Source organism: Camelus ferus, chromosome 10 (genome assembly GCF_009834535.1).
Source record: "Camelus ferus isolate YT-003-E chromosome 10, BCGSAC_Cfer_1.0, whole genome shotgun sequence".
Taxonomy (NCBI): Eukaryota; Metazoa; Chordata; class Mammalia; order Artiodactyla; family Camelidae; genus Camelus; species Camelus ferus.
In genome coordinates this window covers 20,489,529-20,504,772 of record NC_045705.1, presented here as the reverse complement: position 1 = coordinate 20,504,772, position 15,244 = coordinate 20,489,529, and the positions used below count along the sequence as shown (strand labels likewise).

Sequence of the window (15,244 nt, the reverse complement as noted above, 5' to 3'; positions counted from 1 at the left end):
AGTGCCTAGTAGATGGCACACTTAGGACAACAGATCTCAAGCTATTTTAGGCTGCATGAGCCAAATCTAACTTCCACCCTCTCTTCCTTGACATTTCCTTCCTTTTTACATAATTATAAGCCCACCTAGTTGGTTAACCCGTGACGCCTAGACTTCAAACTCCTCAGAAACATCCTGCGCTTACTGCGTGAGCTGCCCTGCATCTAGTCCGTAGATGGATAGGATCATCTAGGCACCCAGCCAACTATGTGCATCTCTTCCCAACTCCACTGTCACACCAATAGCTTGAAATCAGCCCTGTGACGGCATTTATTCCATGGAAACTGGCCAACTCTATAAATCAGGCCACTTGTCGTAGTTTCCCGTAAAGCCAGCACATGGACCTGTTTTTACCGTGATGAGGGAGAAGACAAATTTGGGGAAGTTTGCCCTATCCACACTAGCTCATTTAAAACTCTGCTCTACCAAAGGCCATGGGTGAAGCGGGGCTGGGGTGGGGGTGGGGGGACGGCAGTCAGCCCAGGAAGTCATTTTTGAATTAAGCGCCCCTTTGCCTCTGGCCTCTGCTGATCAGATGAGGAGTAGACCCCTTACTCCATTGGCCAGACTATGTAAGCCTGATTTTCCCTCCTGGGAAACACAGACCTGCAACAGAGACTGGAGGGTGGGCACCTAAATGGAAAAGTCTTGCCAACCCTGGCTGTAGTGAGCACCACAGCAAGCAATGCCCCTTGTAAGGGTTAGTTACGGGGGAACCCAGAGCAGTGGGTAAGCAGAGAAAGCCAGTCTGCAGAAAGAGGCAGATGGACAGACCCAGCCTGCAGGGAAAGAGAGAACCATGAGGCTACCGGGTCCAAAAGACCCAAAGCCAGTAACTTCAGCCTCTCACTGTCAGGGAAGGCAGCATAACGAAGCAGGAAGAGAGCCGTGAAATCAAACTTCCTGGGTTCAAATCCTACCTCTGACACTTACCTGTGTGACCCTGAATACATTACCGTTAACTTGCTCTGTCCTCAGTTGCCTCACCTGAAACCCGGGAGTCGTAATAGAATCTACTTTACAGGGTTGTAGTGAAAATCAAATGAGCTGAGACACGGGGTAAATGCTCAAAAATGTTAGCTATTATTTGTATCAAGTAAGTTGTACCGTCTACATGGCCCCACTGTATTTCATTCCCATTCTGAATCTGTCACACGAGATTCCCCTGTGGCCTGGGGCCCCATACTTGAGCTAGTTTTAGTTGAGTAACTAGGTAATCTGTCCCCTGACTCACAGAATAATGTAAAAATCCCTGGACCACTGTGTGACCTTTAGCAAATTACTTCCTCAACCTTCTCTTAGGAGTGATATGAAAGTCAAACACGAAAAGAGAATGAAAACTTCTACCGCTGTGGCATGCTCTACCAAACTCCAAGGACGAGGATCCCCGTAGGGAAAAGTCAATATGTTACATTAGTTGTAAGAATGGGAAGACACTTGTTGAGAATGTCATTTTAATTGCTGGTTTAGAGACAAATCATTCTCCATCCCACTGGGGGAAAAAAAAAATCTTTAGTTTCCATAGGATTCGCTAGGTTGGTTCGTGTGTTCACCTCCAGCCTTAATAAGATAATAAGCTGCCAAAGACAGCTCTGTGGCACTGATTTCTTAATACACTTCCATCCAGCTTGATTCCATTCCAAAACTTTCCATAATCTAGATCATCCTATTCTTTTCAAGACAAAGATTCATATTCGATAATGACCTCTGTAGGGTTAGAGATATTTTGGCTCAGCTCTTTTCAACAAGGACTTCAAAGCTGCACTATTAACTTCAACACATTTTCTTCCGAGACGGCACATTTTTCTTCAGGCTTCCTTGGTTCGCTCTTGATGTTTGGTAAATAAAAAGACAAGTGACAGAGAAGCAGCATTCATCACCAGGGACAGAAGTAGAGGGGCAGGTCCAGGAGTCCTGGTTTCATTCCACCATGTAATGAATATTTCCATATTTCACATCGAAGGAAGTTAGAAATACCCGAGACCTCCCTATTTACTGGCACTGCATAAATACCAAAGCCATTTTGTGCTTCTGACGTCAGGAGGTTTTCTTTCAAGCCAAGAATAGATTTAATGTATATAAATCAAAATAAAAATCAAATCCCCTTCTCATGGTCAGGATGCATTAGGCAAAGTCTTGCCTGAGTGGACAGATGGTAGGTACAGCAATGACCTTGGGCGAAAGAGCCAGGCAGCTCCCTGGCCTTATTTACATCTGCACTGGCTGGTTCAAACACAGCGTTGATCCCCATTCTATCTGGTGTTTAAAAGGGCCCATGATTTTCCTTAAACATGTGTGGAAGTAGCTTCCAGGGAAGGAAGCCAAGGAATGGAGAAAAAAGGAAGAATGGTCTAAGAAGGATATTTTAACTCTGTAGGTTTTAAGTCAATCTGTGGTTTTAAAACTGTTTTCTTTTATAATAAAGAATTTTCTATGTTTTGGGGAGAAGTCCAAATTCCCTTATGACAAAATTTACTTTACACACAAAGAGGACCACCATACAGTGTTAAGTGAAAAAACCGAGGTACTAAATATTATACCCTTTATCTTGTAAAAAATAAATAAATAAATAAACAAGTGAGAGGAGAGGATATAGCTTGAGTGGTAGAACACATGCTTAGCATGCACAAGGTCCTGGGTTCAATCCCCAGGACCTCCATTACATAAATAAATAAATAAATAAATAAACCTGATTAGCCCCTCCCCAAGACAAAATGAAACAAAAACCAAGTGAGGACATGTATATAAATATTTGTATGAAAAAGGATCTGGAAGGGCCCATCATACTTGCTTGACAACACAACTCTAGGAAACAGCAATGGCGCCAATGGGACTTTCATTTTTCTGCATACACTGTATATTATTTGCATGTAATAAAGTGCTGTATATATTACTTTCACAATTTTTAAAAGTCAGTGAAGAGTAAAAATAAGCCAGTGTTTATCTGGGCTTCAAGTAGGAACCATGACAGAAAAACATGGGAAAATCCTCTTTTGAGAGTGAAAGTCCTTCACTGGGCTTGCACTAATGTAAGAAGAAGTAAGAAATGCACCAAAACCTCTGTCAGGGCTCATGAACACACACACAGGAGAATGGGGGAAGAAGGGAAAATCTTGAGGCTTTTGTTCATAGATGGGAAAACTAAGACCTTGAAAAGTGATGTGACTTGATAAATAGCAAACAGTCAGGTAGGGGTGACCCACTTCCTGAACTCTTCCAACACAATTTCCCCTCACCAGGCCATTCTAGACCTGAAACCAAACTCTGTCCTAATGTCTAAGAAGTGTCCTCTGGCTGCCTTGAGAATGAGAAAACATACTAGAAGTCCCTGATATGTTTTATTTTACTAAAGAAATCCTTGAGGAATCTTGAATCTCATTTATAAGACCACAGGCCTAAAGGGAGAAATAATACCAATTCTACACACTTCAATAAAACAGAAGAAAGAATGCTCCCCTACTATTTTATAGGTTAGCATTATCCTTATTTCAAAACCAGACAAAACATTTCAGGAAAGCAAAGCTACAGATCAATATTCTTCAAGAACATAAGACTTAAAAAATTCCTAACAAATAGATTAGAAAATTAGATCTAGCTGGAACATACATCATGACTAAGCTAGAGTTTATCTCAGGAATACAAGGTTGGTTCAACATCCTAAAATCAGACTAAAAAGAAAACTGGACTAAAAAAGAAAAACCTTGCAATGATTTCAAGAGAGAAAGCATTTGACAAAATTCCATACTCATTCATGATAAAAATTCACAGCAAACTAGGAATAGAAGGGAACATTGTCAACCTGATAAAGGGCCTCTACAAAACAACCAAAACTACAGCTAACATCATAACTAACAGTGAAAGACTGAATGTTTTTCCTCCAAGACTGAGATCAAGGGAAGGAAGTCTACTCTCCCCATTCTTATTCAACAATGAACTTGAAGTTCTAGCGAGTGCAATAGACAAGAAAAAGATATAGATGGCTTACAGATTTGAAATAAGGAAATAAAACTGTCTATTCATAGATAACATGATTCTCTATTTAGAAAAATCCCAAAGAGTCTATAAAAAGCTACTAGAACTAAAGTAAGTTCAGAAGAGTCACATGATACAAGGGTAATATTTTTAAAATCAAACTTCTATATACCAACAAAGAAATTTTTAAAGTACTATTTACCAAAGCATTGAAAAACATGAAATGCATATGTGCAAAATTTTTATGCTGAAAACTAAAACATTGATGAAAGAAAAGAAAGAATACCTAAATAAATGGAGAGAGATATGTTCATGAATCAAAAAATTCAATACTATTGAGATATCAATCTGTTCCAATCAATCTAGATTCAATGAAATCCCAAACAAAATTCTGGCAAACTTTTTTTTATAGAAACTGACAAGAAGTTACTAAGATCTATATGGAAAAGCATAAGCCCTAGAATATCCAAAAAGATTCTGAAAATGAAGGAAAAAACTTAGAGGATTCATACTACTTCAATTTCAAGACTTACTATAAAGTTTGAGTAGTGGAGCTCAACGGGGGGAAGCTTTACCCTGAATGGAGCATTAGCAATGTCTGGAGACATTTTGGTTGACACACTGTGGGGTGGAGTGGGTAGCTATTAGTATCTACTGGGCAGAGGCCAGGAATGCTGCAAACATCCTTCAGTGCATAGCAAAGTCCCCCACAACAAAGAATTATCCATCAGAAAATGTCAATAGTGCTAAGGTTAAGAAACTCTGAGCTAGAGAAATCAAGACAATGTTGTCCTGGCATAAGGAGAGAAGTGCAGATCAGTGGAATAGACTAGAGTCCAAAAATAAACTCACAAATGTACGCCACCAAGGCAATCCAATGGAACAGGAATAATCTTTTCAATACACGGTGTTGGAACAATTAAACATCCATATGAGAAAAACATTAACCTCAACTCTTACCCTGTGCCATATACAAAAATTAACGTAAGACAGACCACAGACCGAAAACCATTAAACTTCTAGAAGAAATAAATGTTTGTAAACTTGGGTGAGGCAAAATTTCTAACCTAGTACACACACACACACACACACACACACACACACACACACACACACACACACAAAATAAACCTTAAATTTAAAAGTGGATAAACTGGTACTAATCAAAATTTAAAACTTCCGTTCTTTGGAAAACACTGTTGATAAAATGAAAAGACAAGCCATAGACGGGAGAAAATATTTACAAAACACCATATCTGACAAAGGACTTGTATCCAGAATACATAAAGAAAACTCAAAACCCAATAATAATAAGAAAAACAATCCAATTTTTTAAATGGGCAAAAGACTTCAACAGACGCTTCAAAGTAGAGATACAGATGGCAAGTAAAAAATGCAAAGATATGCAACCATAGCAGAATTAGTAATTAGAGAAATGCAAGCTAAAATTACAGTGAAATACTATGAAAAAAAAAAACTACTGGAATAGCTGAAACTTAAATTTAAAAAATTGATGAAACCAAGTGCCTGTGAGGATAAAGAGGAGCAACTAGAACTCACATACATAGGAATACAGAATTATATGGCCACTTTGGAAAAGGATTTGGCAGTTTCTTATAAGGTTAAATACATACTTAACATCTAATCCAGAAATCCCACTCCCAGGTATCTACCCAAGAAAATGAAAACTGCCCACACAAAGACTCTTTTGCCAAAAACTGGAAACAACCCAAATGTCTATCAACTGGTGAATGGATACTCAAACTAGTGCAATGGAATGCGACATGGCAATAACGAGGACAGGACCAGAGGTGCAATAATATATGTGATTCTCAGGAGCATTATGTTCAATGAAAGAAGCCAGACACAAAACGTTACATACTGTATGATTCCATTTATATGACCTGCAGTTAAAGGCAAAATTATACAGAGAGAGAATAGATTGCTGCTTGTAAGCGACTGGGTGTGGGGTTGGCGGGAAGAACACTGACTGCAAAAGAGCAGGCGGGAATTTTTGGAGAGCACATAAATGGTCTCTTCCTGGATTGCGGTTGTGGACCCATGAGTGTACACCTCTGTCAAAACCCATCACGCAGAGCGCCATAAAAGGGTGAATTACTGTATGTAAATTATACCTTAATTAAACTTGACTTAAAAAAAGAAAAATGGTGGCTCATGGGTATGCTCTCTGTTCAGCATGACATTTCAAAACTCTGAATTCATTGGTGACATTTGAAAACAAGATTTGAAATAAAGATCTGGTCTTTCTTGAGCAATCAGAACTTCAGCACCCTGAGCCTCACTGCCTTGCAGGCTGCAGCTGGGCAGAAACGGCCTCTTTGGACGAGGCAGGTACTTTCTGTCCTGCCACACCTCCCACCTGACCCAATCACAGAGGTACTTTACCAACCTGCAACCCACCCACTGAGTAAGGGTTTCTTGTCCTGGGCTACAGGCTGCTAGACGGCAGGGGCCAGGCTTGGCTTGGTCTCCATATACCTCCAGTACTTAATGAAGAGTTTGACCTGGCATGTATATACGGTAGGTGCTTGGCAAATATCACATCAGTGTGACTCACTTGCCACCACCCCATCAGCTACAATATCGGACATTTCCAATCCCCAGATTGTTGGCTGCTCCTTTGGTCCTGGAGTCCCCACAGGGAGTCACCATCCAAGGCAGCCATCCCGTGACCTAGAATAATGTGTCCCTCTGTGTGTTCAGAAATCCCCTGTAATGTGTTGTCAAGCAACGAAAATGTTTTAGGGTCATTCCAACTATTCATTTTTGTCTGGAGAAGAGTAGGGTTGTTGTTTGTTTTTTAAAAAAGGAAAGAAAGAAAGAAAGAAAGAAAACCACAATATGGGCTTAACGTTTAATGAAAATGAAAAAGGAAACATGCACATTCATTCTGAATATTCTCATATTCTAGTAATTTAAGACTTGAGATAAGTAGGCTTCTGAGAGGTTCTCTTGGAAGAATTTTAGTGTTTCCACAGTGATGTTCAGTTTTAGGGAAGGGTGTGGGGCAGGGAGGGGACATCTGACTTTTGTTTGATGTCTATATTAAAAGTACAGTGTTATTATTCCCAAAATTTTCTTCTTTACTCTGTGTGCCGATGGGGAAGGAAAGGGAGGCAAGGTTTGGGTCATCTTGCAAGTATCTTTGAAGTACTAATACTTAATATTTAAGAGTAAAAGGCCCAAATATATTTTACTAGATTGTCTACACCTGGAAAAAAAAGTCCACCAAATCAAACTCTCTTGTTGTACATCATTAATGTTAAAAAATGAGAAAGAACAAATATAATGTAATTATATCCCATCTTAACCCTCTTCTGACCCACCTCCCCTGTGACTCTGCTTTCCTTTACAGAAAAGTTAAAAGAGTTGCCTTTTTTACTGTCTCTGGTTTCTCTTCTTCCTTTCTTTCTTGAACCCACTGCAGTAAGACTTCTGTCCCCTTCGCCCTCAGGGTCACCACACGCCTCCACAGCTCCAAACCCAATATCCACTGCCAGTCCCTGTTTGGCTTTCTGTAGTCTCTTTTGTTGGTCCCCCTTCTCCCTGAATCCCTAAATGCTGGAGAATCCCAGGGCTCATTACTGGGATCTCTCCCCTTCTTTATAGTTTCTGATCCAGTTTCATGCTGATGGCTCCCAAATTTATATCTCTGGACTCAATATCTGCCTGGAATTCCAGACTACTTTGTTCAACTGGCTCTCTGACATCTCTACTTACATGTTTAATAAACATTTCAAGCTTAACATTCCCCAAACCAACTCTTTATTTCTTACCCCAATCCTGAGCCTCCTGCAACCTTCTCCAACTCAATTAATGGCAACTTCATCCTCCCAGTTGCTTAAGCCAAAAACCTTGGCTTCTCTTTCTCTCTGACCCCACCTTTAATCCATCAGAAAATTCTATTAGCTCCATCTTCAAAAGATGTCCAAAATCTAACCTTTTCTCCCCACTGTCTAAGCCATCCTACCTGGTCTCCCCACTTCTATCCTTGACCTTACAGACTCTGGTCCCCACAATAGCCAGGGACATTCACTGAAAACTGAAGTCAGATCATGTCATCTCTTGCATAATCTTATTCAAAGTAAAATACCAAGTCCTCACTTTACCAAAAAGTCCTTCATGATCTGGGCCCAGCTCCCTTCTCAGCATCACTTCTTACCACTCTCCACCTATTCACTCAACCCCACATGGCCTCCCTGCTATTTCCCAACCTTCCCAAATACAATCTCTCCTCATGGCCTTTGCAGTTTCCTGAATATCTTTCCCCAGACATCCACTTTTAGGGGACTACTCAATGTAATCTCATCATGGAGGTCTCCCCTCATCACTCTAGATAACCAAGCACATGCATGAGGACGACATGCCCACAGACATCAGCCTCTTGCTACCCTCTTACTCTGATTTATTTTTCTCACCATCATCCAACCTATATTGATTTGTTTATTTCCATTTGCTACTTAAAGTGGGGTCAACCAGCCATCAGCATTAGCATCACTCTGGTGCTTGTTAGAAACGCAGAACCTCAGGCCTTACCCCAGACCTCCTGAAGCAGAATCTGCACATTAACGGGATCGTCAAGTGATTCACACGCATAGTAAAGTCTGGAAAGCACTGGGCTAGTTCCTAATCGCCATGAGAATGGGAGCTTGTTTTCCTTTATTATTGTAACCTCAGAAAGCTGAGGTACTCAAAATACATTGAATGAATAAATGAATGAACAAATGAACTATTGCACCTGTTTTGAATGGGACACCTATGGATGATGTGCACAAGGTTGGAGGGGGCAAGAAAGACATTCTAGGTCAAAATTATCCCCCATATATGGTGCTAAATTAGAGACATCATTCAAAATGCAAATATATTCCCTGAATAAAGCAGTCATTCACAATTTGCTGTGGATTACCTAAATAAGATAATTATTCTAACATTTAACAGAATCAGCCAAACTGAGGGAATAGGAGTGAAAGAAGAAAGCTGAAAATTTAATAAGTTGTCTACTCTGTACTGGGCACTGTAACAGGCAAGAGGGTAACAAAGATAAATCAGGAATTTACAGGTTGGTGGGAGAGCAGAGGACTCTTCAGAGGAAGGCCAACAGGGTGGAGCGGCTGTGAGGCGGACTCAAGGAGGCCTGGGGCAGTTAGAGAGGCCGGGGTGCTCTGCTCTATAGCACCCTGTGCTCTGGCCACAAAGAACCCTTTACTTCTCCTCTGCCTGAAATGCCACCATCAACCCTGCCAACACCTACTCATCCTTCAAAGCCCCTGGTCTTCCAGAACTAACTGTTCCTTCATTTTATTAGCTCTGATCACACAGGATCAGAGTTCATGAGGGGCTTCTATAAACTGCCTTACCCTTATTCGTCTCTGTAGTCCCTGCCCCAGCACAGCACCTGGACAGAGTAAATGTTCAGTCAATTTTTGTCATTTTATAAGAACTAGCGTTAACAAAGTACTTACTATGTACCAAGCACAGTTTTAAACACTTTAGCTGTATTAAACTCATTTCATCTTCACAATGACCCAGTGAGATTGGAGCTATTATTGTCCCCATTTTACAGACGAGAGAACTGAGGCCCAGAGAGGTCACATAAAGGAATGGACATTGTACCTGCACCTAAAAGATAACCAGGAAATGTTTACTGACATGAACCAAATGGAAGATCAGTAGTTAAGAAGATCAGGGAGTCAAATTTGAACTTCACCAATCTGCCCGGAGCCCCAGAGGGCAGAAGAGGATGGAGAGTGTCAGAGCTGGCTGCTGTAAAGCTCCTTCCTTCCCACACCAGTCTCCCACATCCAGAGCAGAAGTCACTGCCTGGGAGCAAGGGTTCCCTGGAGATGGAAGTTAGGAGCAGAAGTCCAACTGAGGACACTTAAGACAGCAGCCTCAAGAAGGAACCCCAATACCTCAGGAATATTAAGGCAGAGGAATCACAGAAGGGGCTCCAGGACACAGAGGTCCTGAGCAACCGCTACAGCGCGGTCCAAAACCAGGGCTATGTTACCCATTCTTCAGCCAAGGCAAATGTCTGGCCTAGCCTTGCTTAGAAAACAAGGAACAGCAACAAGGCAAATGACATGACTGCAGCAAGCGAGCACTTTCAGGAGGCTCTAATCAGTATCAGAGGTTTGGCTTCTCATGCAACTCAGCATCACTTACTCTACAGCGAGTGGCAGCACCAAGCCACAGCCACGGCACAGAAAAAGTTCAAAACCAGGTTGTTTGTTGAAAGTCAAAGGTCCCAGGAAAGTGTCATCTGTTCTCCTGCCTCCCTCCTGCCACTGCTTCCCCAACAAACCCCATTGGGACTCCGTGCATTGGGTCTAGGACTCACTCACTCACCCTGCAGTGAAGCTGCCTCAGGCAGAAACCAGAGACCAAGTGAAAGCAGGCAGGAGGCAAGACAAGGAGCCCAGCGTTTAACTCCACCACTGGGAGAGAAACAAAGTATGAAGTTGAATCAGCGGCAAACACATAGGAAACCGAGGAGCCCAGCGGTAGACTCCAGATCCACAGGTGAGCTGGACCACGGGGAACTAGTCAGCAAGGGTGACAGCAAAAAGGACACCCAAAACGCAGAGAGGAAGTAACGAATCACTCCAATGAGATGGGAGAAGACAGAGGACTTACTGATTTTTTCACCATCATTTTAATCAAAGCATCTTTCCTCGACATCCCCAGGATCACCACACTAAGAGGAAAAAAAGGATAAAAAGGACACCAGGGCTAAAATCAAAAGATATAGATCAGAAGTCCCCTAAGTCAGGCTCTGGCAGGTCTGAAAGAAAAGCCAAGAAAAAGCCACAAAGGTTCAGAGCGGGCAATGCACAAAAGTCGGAAGAGAGATCAGAAATTCAAAGCTGATCAGAGAAAAGCATCTGATGTATCAGGCTGAATAGGATCAATACATAAAATCTAAATTTCACATATTACAAATGGTTGAACATCTATTATTGGCACTCAAAGGAAGAACACCCAAAAGTCAGCATCTCATAAATTGTTTACAAAACTTTTAAGGATCTGATTCATTTTAAATAAAAATACAAAGTGTGTTTCCGATCCAATGAATACTAAGGTATTTACATGTGTTTGAGTCAGAACTTACCTTTTAACCATTATACCAAATACATGTCACTGAAAACTGCTAGAGGCATAAAAACTGGGGGCTAAAGTTCTTCAGAGGTTTCCCTTGGGTCTCAGGCACCCATCCAAAGATTACTGAACTTTCTACCTGCTGTAATCACAATAGACAATTTCTGGACAGCAGCGTGCACACACTGACACCTCAAGTCAGTGACCCTTTAAGTGAATTAAAGGAAAATGTGAATTAAGCTGCTGAAGACAGGAAATATTTTTAACCCGAAACTTTCTTATCTAAAACAGTGTGAGTTCCTTCATAATTAGGAAATTTAATCTAATTTGGGGGAAGGGGCACACTGGAAAAAAAAAAAAAAAGCAGTTCTCATTAGTCCTTGCTAAAAACCACAGAACTACAGGATCATATTAGCTGAAGTGAAGGCTATTTTTCTTGATAAGTGAAATCTACCAAGAGCCCAGAATTTCATCACAAACAAAAGCCTGCCCTTTACAAGTGCCATAGAAATCATTATTTCAAAGGCGATTGCTGACCTCGCAATAAGTTTTGAAGAACATTCGCGTAATAATCCCCCCCAAATAGTTACAACAGATTTCTCAAAATCGTCCAAGAAATCACAGAAATCTATTTCCTGAGGATTCTTGGGAGTCTAAGAGCCACGCATGGTTATTTTTTAACTAAACTCCTGCAAACAGTGGATTATATACTTGATCCCTTTGCAAGATGCAAGCAATTATTTTGGGTACCTCTATCCCAAAAGAAAAGGAATCTCCTCTCAACACAGAAAGGAAAATGCTATTTGAGAAGAAGACATGGGAATTGCCTAAAACTCTCTGGGCCACTGCACGCAGTTAAATCAAAGTGCACCCAGCAGACAGTCCACAATATAGTGGACATCCCTACCCTGAAATGTGTCCTACTAAAACACATCCCTTTTAAGGTGTCCCAAACACAGCATGTCTTTGTCTAAATGAAGCGTGCCTGTGGGACCACTAGGAAGGAACCGCAACTTGTCCAAAACGGAGATGCGGACGCACCTCTGTTTAGTTCCCCGCCCAACAGTGCCTTCCCGGGAGACAGATTTCCGACAGTTCGCCTGCTGTTGAAGCAGCAAGGAGCGGAGAAAACCCTAGCGCCGGTGCTGCAAAGACCTCTCCATCCACCGCCACCCGATCAGGTGCCCGCCCAGACGGGCGGCCTCGCTCCTCCAGAAAGCTCCGCTGGCGCAAAGCAGCAGCCAAGTGCTTACCCGGGTCGGCCAGGCAGTGCTCAGGGAAGGCCGCCAGCAGCAGGAGTCCCAGCAGCAGCGGCGGCAGCGGCCGCAGGGGCGGCGACGCAGCATCCTGGGACGCGGCAGCCCGGGGGCCCCTCACGCCGGGGCAGCGCGCTGCTCCCCAGCCGGCCCGGCCGAGCCCTCGCGTCCGGAGTCGGCCCCTGCGCCCCCGCGCCGTCGGCCCAGCTTCCCTCGGGCCCTGGGGCTTCGCCTCCTGCCGAGCCATGGGGACGCTTCACACATCCAGGCCGCTGCCTCGCTCCGCACCGCGCCGGGGAGCCCAGCTCTCGGCGCCCCGGTCCTTACCGGGCATCTCCGGCCACGGCCCGGGCGCCGGAGGGCGGGGGCGCCGGGCAGCGCGACTTGCTGGCTCGTGCTGCCGCGCCCGGGGCGGGCTCAGCCGAGCCGCGGCTTCACGCGTGCAGGGGCCGGGGCCGCATGGAGCCGCGGCGGGAGCGGGCCGGGGTTGCCACGGTGCCTGTCGCCGCGCGCCGGCGCGCCCCGGGCAGCGACGGTGGGACGGGCGCCGCCTGGGGCCCCCAACCCCGGGCGGCCTCCCTCAGACTGAGGGGGCGAGGCAGCGAGCCGCGGGGCCGGGCGGCCGCGGGGCGCGCTCGGGACCCCACCCTCCCGCCGCCGGCTGCTGCCTCTCCACCCAGCTCTCTTTGCTCGCTCGGGTTCGGGCCCCAGCTTCGGCTCCGGCTCCCGGGCCGAGAGTGTTACTGCAGCTCAGAGCGGCGCCTCATTGACAAAGAAAGCACGTAGCCACCCGAGCGGGCGAAGGAGGCGAGGCAGGCGCGCGCACGCATCCCCGCGCGGAGCCACGGCGCGCCCCCCGCTCTTGCGCGCCCCGCCGGTCCCCGGGCCAGGGAGGGGGACCCCTCGCGGCGGTTCCGGAGCCGCGGACTCCGCACAGGGGGTGTGAGGGTAGGCTTCTCTTCTCACATTTCCCCACCAGTCCCTCAGCTAGAGGAGGGGAGATGGGCAGGAGAGGTCCTCGGGCCCGGAAAAGAGGGGTAAATAGTCATGGTCAAAATGCCGAAGAGGCCAGAAAGCCCTTCAGCCTGGGTTTTGGAAAGCCCTTTAGATGGGGGGTTGTGCTTTGTGCTGTTTGCTCACTGCTTCTCTGCGGGCCCTCAGACACCTGCATGCCCATTTTACCCCTAAGGAACTGAAGCGACTGTGTACTAGTTACAATAACACGCTGGGTTAAAACACATTATAAACATTTATTGCAGCCATACTATGGCAAAGCTGTGCGCTCAGCATTGGGAGGACCAGGTCTTCATAATAGTCCCTTCCTGAAAATAGGACAATTAGACAGTCGCTATTCGGTGGGACACAAGGCCCTTGAGTCAGCAGAATTAGCCTCCTTGCTCTTCCCCTTCCAAGTTCGATGGCCTGAAGCGAGTTACCTAGTTCATCGGAGCCTCACACGTCCCGCAGCCAATAAGTATTTATTGAGGGCCCACTGCTTGCCAGTTACTGTGTTAGGCACCGGGGATCTGAGTGGTGAGCAATAACACGGTCCCTGACCTGGTGAAGCTCAAATTCTATTCATTCAACAATACTTCCTGACTGCCTGTGATGTGTCAGGCCCAGTTCTAGACACTGAGAACAAAAGCCACAAACAAAAAAATCCCTGCCCTCCTAGAGCTGACATTCTAGTGGAAGTACACCAGCATCAACAAACAAGTGATGTCAGCTGGCGATGAAAGCTATGGAGAAAAATCAGTGTAAAAGAATGAAAAGCAGGGAGGAGGTGTTGCAGTGTTAAATAGGGGGAAGGAAGGCCTAAACAGGAAGGTGACATTTGAGCAAAGACTTAAAGGAGAGGGAATAAGCCTGGCAGGACGATCATGCCAGGTAAAGGGGCAGCAACTGTGAAGACCTGGAGGCAGAACTGGCTGGGGAGCTCAAGGCCCAGCAAGCCCACCAGTGGGCCTGGAGAAGTGTTACAGCTCACTGTGCACCTGTAGGATAGAAGTAACACCGTATTTCACCAAAGACACACATTTTTTCACATACTAACTTCTCAAAAGTCAGATGTAGCTTATACAACTAAGATTTGTTGAGATCTAGTAATGCCTCTTGAGGTTCTTATTATTTAAGCTTGCTGTTCAATTAAATCCATTCTGCTGTTTTTTAAAAAACATTGCAGTCCAGTTGAAGCAATAAAACAACTCAGAAAATCACTTTGAGCCACTAGTGAGAAAGCCATGGCAACATCACAAGACAGGAAGAATGGTGTTGGCTTCAAGGAGTGAGCCCAGGGACCGAGGGTGGGGGATGATGGTGCCGGCAGTTCAGGCAAAGTTGGACTGAAAGAGAGCAAGGTTTGGAGCAGCAGAGGTGTTGAGGAGCAGGGAGCATGGAGCGAAAAGAGGGCACAGCAAAGATGGGCAGGGAGACGAGAAAATGCATGCGTGGAGCCCAGGGGCCACTCATTTGAAGCCAAGAATTCTATTAGGGAGAAGTGAGAGGTAGACAGGGGAAGGAATATTGGGACCAACTCGTGGAAGCTTTTGGACATGCTTGGGCTTTTCCCCAAAGAAAGGGAAGGAAAATGGGAAGAAAAGTCAACTCTCAGGAGCACCTGTCATGTGCTGGGCTCTGACTTAGTAGCTGAGGACACAGTGGCAGGTGTGATGAGGGAAACAGAAACCCTTTAGTAGACATAGCCTCACCCCACCCCACACCCACACCTAGTTCTTTTCTGCACATTGTAATGTTGATAGGATATAGAGGCAAAGTCAAAACTGAGGAAGCTACAGGAGCTGACTGGGTTCATATGGAAAGGGACAGAACACTGCTGGCCTAAGAAATAGAGAAGATTC

The 15,244-nt window shown here is 44.8% G+C and overlaps 1 protein-coding gene across 1 annotated transcript in view; it reads right to left on the bottom strand.

The window, feature by feature from the left end:
• Nucleotides 1-13,125, bottom strand: part of KIAA1549L (KIAA1549 like) — a 235,837-nt gene extending 222,712 nt beyond the window's left edge. Inside the window, 1 exon segment of the mRNA XM_032488437.1 lies at nucleotides 12,384-13,125. Within this exon segment, the coding sequence (XP_032344328.1) occupies nucleotides 12,384-12,633 (250 nt within the window). The 5' untranslated portion in view covers nucleotides 12,634-13,125.
• Nucleotides 13,126-15,244: the final 2,119 nt, after the last annotated feature.